This window comes from Cervus canadensis, chromosome 20 (assembly GCF_019320065.1).
Source record: "Cervus canadensis isolate Bull #8, Minnesota chromosome 20, ASM1932006v1, whole genome shotgun sequence".
NCBI lineage: Eukaryota > Metazoa > Chordata > Mammalia > Artiodactyla > Cervidae > Cervus > Cervus canadensis.
Window position 1 is genome coordinate 1744934 of NC_057405.1, and position 18349 is coordinate 1763282.

Here is an 18349-nt window from a genome sequence, read left to right on the forward strand (position 1 = left end):
AATTTGATCCACAGTTTGTTTCTGGAAATCAAATACTGCCTGAGATTTAGGTCAGAAATCTTTAAAAGTTGGGATTGGATCAGATGATATTTAAGATGTTTTTCAACTTGAAATTTCACAATAGTGGAGCAGCAAGTAGTGTTCCTCATTATAGTTTTTAATTAGAAACACTGGTTCTTCCCCTAAGCAAAGCAAAATATAACATTCTATGAACAGAAAAATCAATTTTATAGAAAATATTCTCTTCTCCCCATGCTTTTCTTGTCATTTTCTCAGACAGCAGGAAATATAAATATTTCACATGAGTTATAGATTTTACTGAATTTTTTTTCTTCTTGGTTATTATTCCCATGTCAGACACAGAATGATACTGCTAATAACTGTTGGAATGAATTTCTCTTTATTATGTGGGAGAAATAAAAGAAATAATGTTACTGTGAAATATGAAGGACAGTATATCAACTTGTGGCCTTATAGCATTGTTTGGGTGGTGAAGCTTACTTTTAACTCTCTGTTTCCACCATGGCTCGAAAGAAGGCAGACCCCAAAATGCTGAGGAAAAAGAGGACTTCTTCTTGCCAGTGTCAGTCTCCTCCTGTTGTGCTTATCCTAAAGGATATGGAAAGCTTCACCACAAAAGTACTCCAAGATTTTATCATTATCAGCAGGTAGATGGCATATCTTCTGGCTTTTTCACAAAACTTTTTATTAAGAAGACTTGTAATTTTTAACTCAAAAAACAACCTTTTGCAGAGAAAATGCATAGCAGTTTAATCTTCATTTTGATGCTAATGGATTATGGTTTCAAATTGTTTATAAAATAGAATGTTTAAAACCTCCTATCAGATTTTCATGTGCTTTTTGATCCAAAAATGAGACTCAAAAGGCAAGTTAGCCAGCTTTTATTAGAATGATAAAGCAGAATGAAATGTAGTTTCTCTCCCGAGGCTGTGTGTTTCTTACCTGCCCGCTAGATGGATGAGCTACTCCAGGTTGAGCTATTCTTGTCTTATTTTCTGATACCTTTCCACTTAGGTCTGAGTTACACATGTCTCTACTGAGCAAGAAATTTTTTTAAATAACATTATTTTATATGGGTTTCTAATGAGAAACAACTTAGGATCTTACTGGAACTTCAAGACAATCCTGTGAGACTTGGAATTAAAATAACTTAACCCTATTTAAAAACCCAGTGACATGCTTTTCTCATGGTACATTTTTTCGATGTAATTTATATTGGCATCTTCTGTATGTTAACTTGCTTAATAGTTACAGCTACATTTGCATAAACCTATATTGTGTGAGAATCTACTAATATTAATATAATTCTTACTTTGATAGACCTTCCCCCACCCCCCATTTGAAACTAAGATTTCCAGATTCTTAAGACTTCTCTTAATGTTGACACTGAACAGATTTAACATGCTGAAAAAATGCACAGTACAGAATAGTGATATAAAAGCTGTACTTTTTGGAACTCAGACTTGGGACTGCTTTTACTATTGAAAGTAAGAAGGGAAAACTTAAGCAGTAATAGAGTTCTAGCACTTTATACCGTGAAAGGAGACCTGCATACCGGGAGAAGAGTGAGAAACAGTAGCCAATAGGAGGGAACAGACAAAATCCCCAGCCACGATGCAGAGGGCTCTGATCTAAGGAGCTCTAAGGAGCCCTGCTGCTCTGGTCTGCGCAAGGCGTTTGTGTTCGTCCTGGTAATGCTAAGAATAAAGCATGTTCAGTGAGTGTGAGTTAAGAATGCAGGGAAAGGATGTAACATTTTAAATTATGTCCATTAAAAATATCTTACATGTTTTTAAGAAAATTTTTCTAAAGCTTAGCTATTATGGCGGGATGACATAGTGTGTAGAAATGTCCATACATTAGTGAGCTTCGTGTTCCTGAACTCTTAGGCTAGATGTCTAACCATGAGGAAGACTGTAGGTATGGCTCAAACTTTGGATGAGAATTTGAGTAGTATCTGACACTTCTTTAAACACTTGATTTTGTATAACCTAAGAGGGAAGCAGTCGGTCTCTCTGGACCACCATGTTCTTACTACTAAAATGAGAGGATCTATTAAATGGATGGATTTCAGAGCTAAAATGTCTGGGAAATAGCTAGTTCTGTGCTCCTATAACAGAGGAAAATGAATGACCTAAAATTTTTTATTATTTAGAATGATCTTCCTTAGCAATGTGTTATAAAGTAGGCATTAAATAAAGGTGGTCTTATTTTAAAATATGATGTATTGAAATATATTTGCTAAAGACTTTCCATTTTTGTAACTTCCTTTGAAAACTAGTCAACATCTCCATGAATTTCCACTAATACTCATTTTTGGAATTGCCACATCTCCTGTTGTCATCCATCGGCTGCTTCCTCATGCGGTATCATCTCTGTTGTGTATAGAACTATTCCAGTCTTTGTCTTGTAAGGAGCACCTGACTACAGTACTTGATAAGGTAAAAAGAAAAACTTGTACCAGTGCAATAGGATGAAAAGAAAACTTCCAAGAGTAGATTATAAATATAAACGTTAGTGATAAATTTCTGTGTGTCTCACTATGATATTGTATATGTTCCTACACATGTTTTAGTATTTTTATTTATTTTATAATGTATAGTTTGGTCTCGTCACTTAAAATAGAAGCTTTATGGAAAAAGTAATCATATCTTTCTATATCTACCTACTTATTAACTAGTCATTACTCAATGGAAAATTACAGGTTTTTAAAATAAATTTTTACAGAATTTAATGACTCCCGAGTAACAGTAGCAATGTTTTGACACTTACATTTTATGTTAAATGATTTGGAGTTTTCATGGACTCTTCCCTGTCATGCTGCTCATGACAAAAAGTAAGTACTAAGGTATTCCCAGAGCTCAGCTTTCTGCTTCTGCCTGAGTGGAAATGCTCTTCTTGAGTATTGACTGTCTGTGAATTGTCGCTGAGCTCAGCTCCTTGAAGAAGTGCTTTGAGCTGCTGTGTAACTTAAACTCATAATGACCTCCCACTTATCTGATAACCACTTTGACATTTTTCCCCTTAAAGGTGGTATCCACTGACAGCTGAGGGAAATTTTTCCAGCTACAGTATTTAAAGTTGCTTGGTTGTGACCAAATTCAGTTGGCCTTCTATAACTCTGCTTCAGTTTGAAAAGCCTAGTATGACTTCATTTTCAGATTTAAAATCTTCAGTGCAGCCATTGAAAATTAGCTGAGTGATACAAATTTACCAATTTAATAATTTTTAAATAGACACCTGTTAATTTTAGGTTTCTCATTCAGCAGTGTTACTGAATGTGTTACTCTTCATTACTGTGCATAGATGAAAAAGAAATCTTATCAAATAATAAAAATTGCCAAAGCCTACAGCTTCTTCAGTGACGTCTGAAGGGAGAAAAGAGATTGTATAGATGATATTTTTTTGATAGACTTTAATATAACTTTTACAAATGAGGAATTGGATGGAGGAAGATGGACATCTTTGATTTGAAGATGTAGAATGAATAACTACTTCTGTTGTTTTATAAATTATTTTAAAGTTTTGGTCGATATTTGTCCTACAAAAAGTCTAGCTACTGGTATGGCTTTCATAGGTACTGTGTTACAGTATCACTTTTTGCCTCATTATTTACTTGATGTTTATGAAGAGTCAAGACTAACAGAGAGTATGTCCTGCCTTCCTTTTCTCTCCTTCAGCTTCTTCTTACAACTCAGTTTCCGTTTAAGCTAAGTGAAAAAGTGTTGCAGACTCTGACCAACATCTTTTTGTATCATGATTTCTCAATTCAAAACTTTATAAAAGGACTTCAGGTAAGAAGACACTAGTAGGTTTGAAAGTTCACAAGATGATTCTAAATAAATTTCTGTGTTATTTCAGACTGACTTTTTAGTGTGATAATTAGGCATTTTAAATGGCAAGATCTGGCTATGTAAATTCAAGTTATATTATTCTGTGTTCGGTGAATCCTTTGTTATCTTGCATCAAAATGTAGGGAATATGTTAATTAGAACATTAAAAATTGAAAAAGACCTCTCTACTTTCCAGTGATTCTTAATCATTTGGTGGGGGAGGAGGGGGGGACTTACTTTTTTGAGAATCTGATGAGCACTAATGGGTTTTTCTACCTAAGAAATGATGTATATAAAGGGTCAGCAAAGTTTTTCTTCAAAGGGCTGTATATTAACTATTTTTGGCTTTGCATGATACATGTGGTCTCTGTTGAACATCTTCCTATTTTTTAAACATATTTTTTAAACGTATTTTTTAAACATTTTTTAAACGTATTGGGACTTCCCTGGTGGTCCAGCGGTTAAGAATCTGCCTTGCAGTGCAGATGTGGGTTTTATCCCTGGTTGGGGAACTTAGATCCCCCTTGCCTGGGAGCAGCTAAGCCCGCACACTGTAGAGAGCCGGTGTGCTGCAACTAGAGAGTCCATGCACCACAAGGAAAGATCCTGCATGGTGCAGCGAAGATTCCACATGCCGCAGCTGAGACCCCACAGAGCCAAGGAAATATATTTTTAAAACAATCCTTTATAAAGGTGTAAAAAAATGATTTATAGTTCCTGCTGCTGCTAAGTCGCTTCAGTCATGTCCGACTCTGCGACCCCATAGACGGCAGCCCACCAGGCTCCCCTGTCCCTGGGATTCTCCTGGCAAGAACACTGGAGTGGGTTGCCATTTCCTTCTCCAATGCGTGAAAGTGAAGTCGCTTAGTCGTGTCTGACTCCTAGCGACTCCATGGACCGCAGCCCACCAGGCTCCTCCATCCATGGGACTTTCCAGGCAAGAGTACTGGAGTGGGGTGCCATTGCCTTCTCCGTCACAGTTCCTGAGTCTATAAAAATTGGCTATAGACTGTAGCTTGTGGTGCCCTGCACATGTGTGTGTTCATTTTATTTATTCCTATATACTGTGAATGCATTTCCACTAAGGTTTCATAAATTGCCAGAAGAAAATTCATGAACCTAATCTAAATAACACCTAATTTAAAAACAGACCCCATTCTCCAGTAATTTCAAAGTTAATAGTACTTCCTTCTCTTGGCCACTACCTGAAATACCTTAGCAAAGTGTAATTGTTGTGAACACATGCTATTTGTCAAGTTCATTGAAACCTATGTATTAGTAATCTTCAGCCCAAGAGTACAGTAGGATGTTTCATGTTCATGTGGTGCCTTGAAGATTACAAATTATTTCTTTACTCTGATGTATTCTTCCTTTACATTAAACACTATAGTGTTTTATTACACAAGAGTGTTAGCTCTTATGGCGAATATGTGTCTTGTTTTTTCAACTTAGACTTTTTAAAAGGAGTATTTTAAAGCAATAAAATATTATTTACCTTAGCAGTGAAAAGAAAGTGAAAGTCATTCAGTCGTGTCCAACTCTTTGCAACCCGATGGACTCCACAGTCCATGGAATTCTCCAGGCCAGAATCCTGGAGTGGGTAGCCTTTCCCTTCTCCAGGGCATCTTCCCAACCCAGGGAATCAAACCCAGTCTCCCACATTGCAGGTGGATTCTTTACCAGTTGAGCCACCAGGGAAGTGTGATATTAAATGAAATTGAGATATAACAACTTTCTAATTTTACTTCTCTCATTCATTTCATTTCATTCATTTACTTATTTACTTCATAAGTGTTTATGGAGAGTCTACTGTAAGTCAAGCACTGCGCTAAGCCCTGGAGATACAGAGGACAAAGAAATCTCTGTCTCAAATTTCTTATTGTTTGCTGAAGGAGGCAGAAAAGTAGAAGTGCAGCTCTTGAGTAGTCCGTGCTGTTCGAGAAACATGCCTGGGGATTCCACAGTGAACAGAAGTGTATCCCAAGGACAGGAGCTTGCTGGGTGGAGGCTGGAAAGGCGACGGCAGAGGGAGAGAGCTCCGTGGGAGGGGTCCTGCTTCCCTCGTGGCTCGGATGGCAAAGAACCCACCTGCAGTGCAGGAGACCTGGGTTTGACCCCTGGGTTGGGAGGTTCTCCTGGAGAAGGGAATGGCTGCCCACTCCAGTAGTTCTTGCCTGGAGAATCCCGTGGACAGAGGAGCCTGGCGGGCTACAGTCCACAGGTCGCAAAGAGTTGGATGCAGCTGAGCACAGCATGGCAGTCCAGACGAGTCAGGATGAGGGCTGAACTAGGGTGGTGATGGTGGGACCAGGGAGGAGGAGACAGATGTGAAGAGGAGACAGAATCTTGTGGCTGATGGGATATGTAAGAGAGGAGTGTCTTACATACACACAGGTTCTGGCTTAGCAGACGGTTTGGAGTTTGGTACCCTTTATTAAGTGTACCTGTTAAAATAAAGCCAAGGACCCATTTGTGAAAAGGATGTTTCTTTCTGTGGATGGTAAATTTAGGGCACGTTGGATATAAAAATTTGTACCCAGGAGAAAGATCTGGACTAGAAATACTTAGGATTTATCATTGAAAGGCAGGTGGTTGAAGCTGTGCCGTGAGGATGAAGTATTGCCTAGAGGAGTGAGGAAAGGACCAAGAGCAGGCCGCGAAGGCAAGCTCCCTGTGAGTGAGCCACAGAAAAGGACGCTAGAAACGGGAAGGAAGACCAGCAGGAGAATATCTCACTGCGGTCGAAGGAAAAGGAAGTGTAAACTGTAGGCTCACATACCATTGAGAACGTGAGTGGAAAAAAGCACATTAGGACTTTGCTGGGGGTCCAGCGGTTGAGAACCCATCTGCCAGTGCTGGGGACACGAGTTTGATCCCTGGGCGGGGAAGATACCCCGGGAGCGTTGAGCCCACGTGCTGCAGCCACCGAAGCCTGTGTGCCTAATGCCTGGTGTGCGGCAAGAGAGGCCGCCACAGTGAGAGGCCTGCACGCGCCCGCTAGAGAATCGCCCCACTCACTGCAGCCAGGGAAAGTGCAGCAGCAAAGACCCAGGCAGCCAAAAACAGAAAGGAATGAGTGTGAATAAAGACTGTTCGTTAATAATTAAAATATTAACCAGGTTACTTCATCTTTCTGTGTCTCAGTTTTCTCATCTGTAAAATGAAGTGATCCGATTAGATGATTTTTTAGGTTCCTGATTATTGTTATTGTTTATGTTAGGTACTTTATTAAGTATTAACATTGAACCTTTGATATGTATTATTATCTCCAGTTTTGCCCTTGAGAAGCAGAGACTGAGATTAAGTAGCTTGGCCAGGATCAGACAGCAGAATCTCAGTACCCCATCCATCCAGTTTTCCTGATCCTCAGCTGCTGTTCCATTGCTCAGTTGTGTTGACTCTGTGACCCCATGGCCTGCAGCACACCAGGCCTCCCTGTCCTTCACCACATCCCAGAGCTTGCTCAGACCTCATGTCCATTGAGTCGGTGATGCCATCCAACCGTCTCATCCTCTGTCATCCCCTTCTCCTCCTGTCCTCAATCTTTTCCAACATCAGGGTCTTTTCTAATGAGTCAGCTCTTCACATCAGGTGGCCAGAGTATTGGAGCTTAGCATCAGTCCTTCCGATGAATATTCAGGGTTGATTTCCTTTCATATTGACTGATTTGATCTTGCAGTCCAAGGGACTCTCAAGAGTCTTCTCCAACACCACAGTTCAAAAGCATCAGTTCTTAGGTGCTCAGTCTTTTTTATGGTCCAGCTCTCACATCCATACCTGACTCCTGGAAAAACCGTAGCCTTGACTATATGGACCTGACTTGTCAACAAAGTAATGTCTCTGCTTTTTAGTACTCTATCTAGGTTTGTCATAGCTTTTCTTCCAAGGAGCAAGCGTCTTTTAATTTCATGGCTGCAATCACCATCTGTAGTGATTTTGGAGCCCAAGAAAATAGTCTGTCACTGTTTTCACTGTTTCCCCATCTGTTTGCCTTGAAGTGATGGGACCAGATGCCATAATTTTCATGTTTTGAATGTTTAAAATTTAGTTTTTTGAATGTATGTTTTAGTCATCAGTGGGAAATACTATGTGTAAGTCTTTGTTTCTGTAGGAGGTGCAATAGGGCATATAATCGCTATATGTTTAAGTTCTTCCCTCATTAGGTAGATACAACCAACTTGTTAATTGACCCAAATATTGACAATACACTTGTTTCATCTACAGCTGTCCTCTAACTCAGGTGACTTGGTTCCATCCCTCCTCCCCAGCAAGTCCCATATTGTGTTTGGTTTTACTTTTCTCATGTTTAGAAAGTAGTGCTAACTTTGAAATAAATATAATCCCATTAATGTAACCGTATGTCAGCAAGGAAGGAGGGTGTTAGTGTGTGGATTTGTGGGGTGAATACTGTTTTCCAGTGACCAGAATTAGTTTTCTACACTCTCTCGGGAGCTCTCTCTTTGGTACAAGGTATGCGGAAAAACCAAACTGGTTGTGAGAAGCTTGCTTAGAGTCAGGAGTTTTTAACATGTGGATAGTCTTGTAAAATACATCTTACGAGTTATGGTAGAAGCTGGAAAATCAGTCCCCCTTGTACTGGAGAGACCACAGCACTCTAATTCCTGGACCACATGTATCTACCAAATATGTGCCGTCTTTTCCTCCATGACAAAACTGAGTTTTAAAAGATACACTTTCTTTGGACATGCGTCATTTTTCGTGTTTTTTTTTTTTTTATCAGTAAGCAAAGCTGCTGCTCTTGTAGCATTTTTATTTATTTAGCAGACCAGTTTTTACACTGATTTTAGATTGGTATTTTCTTAGGAATATTTGAGCACCTGTTAGACTGTTAGATCACACCACAGTCACGTCTCCATCACAGCTATTGTTATTGTAAGTAAGGAGCTTCTGTGGATAGCTGATCTATCCACTTATGTTCGTTTCTTTCAGTTTATACTTCAGAAATTACAATTTTCTGACCTTGTCTGCAAAATTGGAGCCCTAAAATATTCTAGGTGTATAGACATTTATGCATTGTTTGCAGTTTTATTGTGACATTATTAAATATATTAGTGCCATAAATACTTTCGCTGTTTAAAAAAAAAAAACACCTTAATATTTAGCAGACATGGAGCAAGAGATTTACTGCCAAATACAGCAAATATATTGAATCTTCACTTTTCTTTCAGCTTTCTCTATTAGAACATTTCTATTCCCAGCCCCTCAGTGTTCTGTGCTGTAATCTCCCAGAAGCCAAGAGAAGAATACGTTTTTTATCAGCTAATCAATGTGAAAACATCCGACGTCTTCCATCATTTAGAAGGTAAAAAGAGAAGTACATATTTAGTATATCTTGTCAAAGACTTGGGGCAAAATAAGGGATCTCAGAGCCAGTTAATTTTGAAGTGGGTAAAGGAAAAATAACTTTTTTATTTAAAGCAAAATAAAACACATTTGTTTTTAATTGAGACATTTGGCATAAAGAAAAATATTTTTGCAGGGGGTCGTAATTTGCAGTTTTGTTAGTTAATTTTTATAAGTAACATTTCCTGTTTCTGGGGTTTATGACCTTTGTTTAATATTAGACCCCTAGACTAAGAAATGTACCTGATTTAAGGACTTGACCATGACTTGAATTTATTTTTGAAAAGAAATGAAAGAATGTGGCCACCAATCTAGGTAGTCTTTATTTCCGTATGCTATTCAAGTATTTAAAATTCTCATTCTCTGTTTTTGTGTATGCGGTGGTAAAAATTTTAGGTATGTGGAAAAGCAGTCTTCAGAAAAGCAAGTTGCATTGTTGACCAGTGACAAATCTTTGAAGGTAGGACTATAGATATATTTGTTGCTGTTTTATTCTTTGTTTCCCTTCATTAAAAAGAATATACACAAAAAATTTATTGAGTTTTATTTTTAAAAAACTGTACACTCTAATATGCTTTGCATAGTGAAGTATTGGATCTTGATAATCCTATAGAAATGTGATTCTTAAAGGTGATGTAAAACCTCAGTTCTAAAGGAAGACTTTATTTATTTTTTTTAAATCAAGAAGGAAAAGCTAGAACATGAGGTTTCTCCTGTGGTCTGTTTTGGAAACACTTGCAGATCTCAACTTTCTTTTCCACATAGTGGTTTTGGAATCTGTAGGTGGTCTCATTTAATGTTCTTGTAAGGGCTGTCAGAAATAGAAGCCATGCAACTTAGGGCCCCACTGCTAAGTGGATATTGATTTGATTTGGAAAAAAAATATCATTACATATTGATAATATAGTGCCAGGAAAGACGTGATGAGCTTAGAAAATTATGAGTTAGCTATACAGCATGGGGAATATCAAAAGAGGGAATTTTTTTCTTTCTTAAATAAATAATAATTGGACATGGTACATAATTCAAAGGCAAAAATAATATACAGTGAAAAGCCTCCCTCTCCCTTCCACCTTAATCCTCCAACTACCCGCTTACCCTCCCTGAATACAGCCAGTGTTGCTAGTTTCTTATGTATTAGTCTGGAGATATTTTCCACATATACAAGTAACAAGTGATTATATATATTTTGGAGGTTTATTCCCCTGTCTTACAGAAGATAAATACATACACTATTTTGTATTTTGTTTTGTTTTCTTAATCTTGGAAATCATTCTATATCACTACTAAAGAGTGGCATTGTATTTTTTTTTTAGATTAACTTTCTTTATTGTGATATAGTTGATATACAATATTACATAAGTTTCAGGTGTACATCATACAGCGATTTATAATTTTTAGAGGCTAGACTCCACTTATAGTTGTAAAATATTGGCCATATTCCCTGTTGTACAATATATCCTTGTAGCTTATTTATTTTATAGATTGCAGTTTGTGCCTCTTAATCACATTCCCCTAACCCTTCTTTCTCTCCACTGGTAACCGTATCTGTGAGTCTGTTTTTTTTTTGTAACGTTCACTAGTTTGTTTTTTAGATTCTACATGTAAGTGATGTGTAGTATTTGCCTGACGTATTTCCCTTAGCATAATACCCTATAAGTCCATCCATGTTGTTGCAAATGGTAAAAATGCCGTTCTTTTCTGTGGCTGAGTAGTATCCTACTGTATATGTAGTCCCCACCTCTTTTATCCATTCATCTGGTGATGGACACTTAGGTTAAACATTGTGTGCATGTATCATTTCAAATTAGTATTTTGGGTTTTTTTTTTCAGATACATATCAAGAAGTGGAATTGCTAGGTCATATAGTAGTTCTGTTTTTAGTTTTCTGAGAAACCTCCATACTACTTTCCACATTGTCTGAACCAGTTTACATTCCCCTCAACAGTGTACCAGAGTTTCCTTTCCTCCACATCCCTGCCAGCATTTGTTACTTGTGTTCTGTTTGATGATAGCCATTCTGAGAGGTGTGAGGTGCTCTCTCATTGTGGTTCTGATTTGCATTTCCTGGTCTATCCGTAGTGTTGAGGATGTTCAAGTAATTGTCGCCTGTCTGCATTTACTCCTTGGAAAAATGTCTCTTCGGTTCTGCCCATTTTTTAATCAGGTTGTTTGTCTCTTTTGAAGTTGTATGAGCTGTTTATATATGTTGGATATTAATCCCTTATCAGTAGTATCATTTGTAAATATTTACTCTCATTCAGTAAGTTGTCTTTTCGTTTTGTTGGTTTTCTTTGCTTTGCAAAAGCTTTAAGTTTAATTTAGGTCCCATTTGTTTATTTTTGCTTTGGTTTCCTTTGCCCTAGGAGACAGAGCCAGGCAAATACTACTACTATTTAGATCAGAGTTCTGCCTGTTTTCTTCTGAGAGTTTTATGGTTTTCAGTCTTCTGTTTAGGTCTTTAATTCATTTTGAGCTTATTTTTATATATAGTGTTACAGAATGTTCTAATTTTATTCTTTTACAGATAGCTATAAGAGTGGCATCATTTTATTGAATGAATGTACCTTCATGTATTTAACAAGTCCCTTACAATTAGAACGTATGATGGTACACTTATTTTCAGACTCTTTATATCTTTTTAAGGAAAAAGTTTATTAGAAAATTGTACTAAAATTAAGATGAGATTGAAGTTAAGCCCTAGCACTCTGTGGGTTTTACTGATACAAACTATTTTCAATTTTTTTTTTATTGGAGGATAATTGCTTTACGATGTTATGGTAGTCTCTGCCATATATCAGTGTGAATCAGCCATAATTATATACGAATGTATCCCTTCTCTCTTAAGCCTCTCTCCCCTGCCACTCCACCCATCTAGGTTGTCACAAAGCACCAGGTTGGGCTCCCTATGTATTAAATTTTGAATAAAAGAATGTTAGTTTTTGGAGGGCATGTGTTCTATACAGGTAAACACTAATTTACCTCCTTGTAAAAAAATTCTCAAAATATATTGAGAATGGCTTCTTTTTGATGTTGTTCAGCTATAGTTTACATACGTAATCACAATGCAAAATGGCCTTTATCAAACATTATTTCTGATGCAGAATCCACACTAGGCCATAATATAAAATCACTTTTAGATTGGATTTAATAATCATTTTAATAAAGTCTGTAATCTTTTCAGAGCAGTGTAGGAAGTCTTCAGACACTAAAGTAGGTTATTTCAATATAGAGGAAATTTAAGAACCAGCGGGAAAGGATGTGTGCATGTTATTGAGTTTTTTAAGATTAGACAGCTTAGTTCTATTCAGTCAGTGAGTTGCCAAGTGTATTTCCAGCTGGAAGTTTCTGTCAAGAGTGTACTTTCGGAGGTCAAGAGGGATTTTTAAAGAGTACCTTTAACCATTAAGATGACAAAAGGAGAGAATGTCTAGGCTGGCCTGTTGCAGAAGTTTGCCGTGTTCGTTGGCTCAGTCGTGTCTGACTCTTTGCTGTCTCATGGACTGGAGCACTCCAGGCCTCCCTGTCCTTCACTGTCTCCTGAGTTTGCTCAAACTCATGTTTATTGAGTCACTGATGCCGTCCAACCACCTCACCCTCTGTCGCCCCTTCTCCTCCTGCCCTCAGTCTTTCCCTGCATCAGGGTCTTATCCAGTGAGTCATTTCTTCACGTCAGGTGGCCAAAGGACTGGAGCTTCAGCTTCAGCATCAGTCCTTCCAATGAATAATATTCATGGTTTATTTCTTTTGATCTCCTTGCTGTCCAAGGGACTTTCAAGAGTCTTCTCTAGCAGCATAATTTGAAAGCATCAGTTCTTCAACATTTAGCATTTTTTATGATCCAGCTCTTACATCCATATATGACTACTGGAAAAACCATAGCTTCAACTATATGGACCTTTTGTTGGCAAAAATTATATCTCTGCTTTTTAATGTGCTGTTTAGGTTTATCATAGCTTTCCTTCCAAGGAGCAAACATCTTTTAATTTCATGGCTGCATTCACCATCCACAGTGATTTTGGAGCCCAAGAAAATAAAATCTGTCACTGTTTCCACTTTTCCCCCATCTCTCTGCCATGAACTGATGAGACCGGATGCCACGATCTTTGTTTTTGAATGTTGAGTTTTAAGCCAGCTTTTTCACTCTCCTCTTTATTAGAGTGGTTATCATCTGCACATCTGAGGTTGTTGATATTTCTCCTGGCGTTCCTAATTCCAGCTTGTGATTTATCCAGCCCGGCATTTTGCATGATGTACTCTGCCTATAAGTTAAATAAGCAGGGTGACAACAAACAGCCTTGGCATACTCCTTTCCCAATTTTGAACCTGTTCATTATAGTCTAATATTAACTTTGCTTTTCAGTAACTTTTTGTGTATTTTCTAAGCATTTATTTGTACTGTGCTTATGTTTGTTACAGTTGTCAGACCTGTTTGTTATCATCTTTGCCATATTCCTTTTGGGATTGCATATTTAATCATTTAGAGGTGTATTTTCTTGGGACTTACATAGTAAGAAATATGAAGGAGCAACAAAGATTTGCACCTTTAACCTGAAAAAATTGTATGTTGGCTACCTGCTGAATTCAAGGGACAGAAGTTATCTCTGAAAAATTAATTTATTGGTTTTTCTAGTTTAGACCAAAAATATCTTTGAATATTTTATTCTTATTATGATGTTTTTCTTTTTATCTTTCTATAGTTTTGGTTTAAAATACTTGATAATTTTATGTGTATTTTTCTATAATAAAAACAATTGGAAAGGAATGCCAGATGATAATAACATGGTGCTGCGTGATACAGGGGACGATTCCAGATGCTAGTCAGTAACATGGTGCATGGTGCTGCGTGATACAGGGGACGATTCCAGATGATAGTCAGTAACATGGTGCTGCGTGATACAGGGGACGATTCCAGATGATAGTCAGTAACATGGTGCTGCGTGATACAGGGGACGATTCCAGATGCTAGTCAGTAACATGGTGCTGCGTGATACAGGGGACGATTCCAGATGATAGTCAGTAACATGGTGCTGCGTGATACAGGGGACGATTCCAGATGATAGTCAGTAACATGGTGCTGCGTGATACAGGGGACGATTCCAGATGATAGTCAGTAACATGGTGCTGCGTGATACAGGGGACGATTCCAGATGCTAGTCAGTAACATGGTGCTGCGTGATACAGGGGACGATTCCAGATGCTAGTCAGTAACATGGTGCTGCGTGATACAGGGGACGATTCCAGATGCTAGTCAGTAACATGGTGCTGCGTGATACAGGGGACGATTCCAGATGCTAGTCAGTAACATGGTGCTGCGTGATACAGGGGACGATTCCAGATGATAGTCAGTAACATGGTGCTGCGTGATACAGGGGACAACTCGCCTCAGAAACCCTGCGTTTGAGCTCCCACTGCTCCGTAGCCTTGTGCACTTAAGGAAACCACTTACCCTGTTTAACCCTTAATAGCCTTGTCTCTGAATCTGGATAATCCCTAGTAATGATTTCTCCATAGGGTTAGTGTTAATCAAAGTCTTTTCAGCAAATGAGAGTGAGTTTAAAACAAATAGAAGAATAAAACTTTTATAAATGTAAATCAGAAATGCTGCTGCTGCTAAGTCACATCAGTCGTGTCCGACTCTGTGCAACCCCATAGACGGCAGCCCACCAGGCTTCCGTCCCTGGGATTCTCCAAGCAAGAACACTGGAGTGGCTTGCCATTTCCTTCTCCAGTGCATGAAAGTGAAAAGTGAAAGTGAAGATGTTCAGTCGTATCTGACTCTTTGCGACCCCATGGACTGCAGCCTACCAGGCTCCTCCATCCATGGGATTTCCCAGGCAAGAGTAATAGTTACTATTTATTTTTCACCATGATAAAAATTAAGATATCAGTTAAATGTACTGTTTTATATATTCTGTGACATAGGATATATAACGTAGAACATACAACAAAGAATATATAATCCTCTTATACAGTCATGTAGAGCATATCGTTATATAGACCTACCTCCTGTTAGTTTTGTGCTGATTTTCTACACTTACATTTCTGAGACATAGATCTCAAAGTGTAATCTAGTGAAATTTATATTCTTTATATCAAGATTGCTTCTGCTCTAAGAATCTCCTTGCTGTCTACTCTCAATGACTGCTGGAGACCGTAGCACACACCGGAACCCCTTCTGAAACGCGTGTCGAGGCCCTGCGCCCAGCGTTTCTGGTTGTGCCCCCCTGAGCTCAGCCCCAGGAGTCTGCGTTTCCAGAAGGGCCCCAGGCACTTCTGACGCTGCTGCGCTGGAGACCATTCTTTGCGAACCACTGGCCCAGACGACTCCCTAGAAGAAAACAGCATTTATTGTCTCCCTTTACCTTGTTTTCTTAAGTGTAGAACTAAGCTAGTAAATGGCAGCCTAACAAATGATTCATCTCACTTGTATTCTGACTGGAATCAAGATGTTAAAAAAAAAAAAGCAAACAGAAAAACTCACTTCAACTCCCTTAAGATTATGGACCCTTAGTTTCATAAATAACTGCTTTAAAATTATATACCAGCTTTGTATTTCATAAACTTTAGGAATGAGTTTTTTGAATGTACTTAAATCTAAAAATTTAGCTAACTTAACCATGTACATTTGTAGAAGATTCATTAAGAAGTTCAAACTAAGGTGAGACATTAGAAGGCCACGTATAGTTGAAAGAGTCAAGACTGCGCATTTTCTCATTTCTGAGTAGTCTGCCCAAGGCAGCTGTGTACAATGCCTGGAAAGTATGCTCTCAGAGCTCACAAGTAGGTTCTTCTAAGTTTAAGCAGAATGGACTTGGTTCAAGCTCCCATTAATTCAAACTTCTGATGTCCCAATAGCTTTCAAACCTTTAATAGAAGTTTAACAAATAATCTTTGAAGTTTCTTTCAGAATGCTAAAATTTTTATTTATTTGTTCATTAAACAGATTAATAACTTTTCTTCTGACTGGTTAAATCATTTAGATTCCTCATTAAAATTTCATTTTAGTGTATAGGTTTAAATGAAATTAAATCAGGCAGTTTATTATGGTAAACAGCTATAGGATTTAAATGAAACAGCAGGAACAGTGACTGTATATATTTTTATAATGTTTTTGTTCCAAAGTTTTGCTTTAGTAATCAAGCTTTCTTTTTTTTTTTAACTTTAATCTTTAATTTATGAAAGTCTATTTCATGAGAAATTGAGCTGTCAGACATGCCTTAAACAGAACTTTCAAATTCACCATAATAAGAAAATTTTTACTCTTTCCTGTGCCTGAAATTTTGTTTGAAGTCAGATATTAAGGAGAGCTTAGAAGATTTTGGCCTCATATCATATTTGCATAGTTTTTATCTTATAATAAAAATACTAGTTTTTGATATACTGAGAAGTTTTTTTTTTTGGTTTTTTTTTTTTAGTAAGTAGTGAAAAATTCTCTTGCTTTCTATGAGGAAATGTTTTGGTGGAGGGAGAATTATAACAGCTTTTCCCAATTAGTACTTTTTATGCCTGTCCCAACATCATATCTAAGATTGGGCCCATTTTAATCTTGTGCCCTCTAAACCAGCCACATTCTATATTAGTAATAATTTGCTATACATGTTGATCCTGTCTTGTCAAGAAATTAATTATGCTCATTATGTAATGAGTGACTAATTTCATATACCTCGTGTAAGAAAATAAGTCTGTGTATTTTTATTCAAATCTTATTTAAAGCTGTGTGGCATCCTGTTAAAGCATTAAACTTCATGGTATTAGAAGACTGAAATTCAGTCTCTTGCAGGTGACAGCTGAAGTTTTATTATTTTGACTTTTCAGTATTTCATGTCTCTAAGCTTATGTGCCCAACTAGATTTAAACTCCATTAGGAGCTGAAAGTAAGAGAAGGTCTTAAAAGTTGTAACATAATTGCTGTTAGAAAGATAACCTGATACAGCATGCTTATTTTATTGAATTCCTGTGAGGAGCTGGAGCCGAGAGAAAGAAGTGACGTATCTGAAGTCACAGAACAGGTTAGAGGCGGGGCAAGGACTCGTGGTGACCGTTTAGCATGCTCACCCCGAGTGTGGTGGAGACCTGCCTTTCACCTCCGCCTGCCTCTTCTTTCTGTTGTTTGTTTTGTTTTGTTTTGATGCAGATCTGAAAGACAAGAGAAGGGGGAAAATCTATTTGAAAAAATAATAAAAGGGAAGGAAAAAAGAAATCTCTCCAAGCAAACTACCAAATGTGATCAGACAAGCTAGGCGTTAACAGGGTAATGTGTGAGAAATTGGCAGTTTCAATCCAAACCCTTCCTCAAATGTTTCTGATATAAATGCCAGGGTAGCAGCATGGAGCCCAAAGGGCTGAGAGAGACGAGAAGATTAGCACTCCTTCCACCCAGGGAGCTGGGAGAAAGCCATGGTTTGCTGTTCTCTAGGTAGCTGCCATGTGAGAAGTCAAGCGTGGGAATCATCTTCAGCTAAAATTTCTCTCTAATAAGAAAAATAACGCTTAGTTCTGTCAAGATAATAAATAAGAAAATGCTGTGTTCTTGGACAGCTGATGCATTTTAATCCTAAAATTTGTTTTACTACCTTTCAGTGAGCGGTGAATTAATTGAAAGGAATAAGTTGCATAAATTTAGTCACTTTTACATACTTTCATTTAGTTTTCTTGAGCTCACTCTTCACCCCGTGCATACAATTCTAGACAAGAAAGTGATAGTACTCTGGAAAGAAGAGAAATAAATGCAAGAACTAAGTATCATGGCACATATTAATCTACAAATCATGTTTTATTTACCTATAAATATATATTTAAGTTTTACATAGTCATTGGCTGCTGTAAAAAAAGTAATCCTTAATGATGGTGGCCATGTCATTTGAGTAAGCAGTAGTGATTTTTGAATGAATGACAGACAGACATAATTTATGTGACTGGAGATGGCTTATTTAAACGGTTGTATTACACATTGCCAGCACTCAATATGCCAGCAAATTTGGAAAACTCAGCAGTGGCCACAGGACTGGAAAAGGTCAGTTTTCATTCCAGTCCCAAAGAAAGGCAATGCCAAAGAATGCTCAAACGACCACACAGTTGCACTCATCTCACACACTAGTAAAGTAATGCTAAAATTCTCCAAGCCAGGC

General features: G+C 37.8%; 1 protein-coding gene across 7 annotated transcripts in view; it reads left to right on the forward strand.

Annotated features, from left to right (window-relative positions):
* The window catches only part of ORC3 (origin recognition complex subunit 3), a 65382-nt gene that overhangs the window by 17278 nt on the left and 29755 nt on the right, over positions 1–18349 (forward strand). For 6 of the 7 annotated variants that reach the window (XM_043438993.1, XM_043438991.1, XM_043438995.1 and 3 more), the window contains 5 exons: positions 535–668; positions 2303–2462; positions 3702–3815; positions 9044–9177; positions 9615–9678. In XM_043438993.1, the coding sequence (XP_043294928.1) occupies positions 535–668; positions 2303–2462; positions 3702–3815; positions 9044–9177; positions 9615–9678 (606 nt within the window). The remainder of the gene's footprint in view (positions 1–534; positions 669–2302; positions 2463–3701; positions 3816–9043; positions 9178–9614; positions 9679–18349) is intronic. The other variant, XM_043438992.1, reaches the window with a different exon arrangement.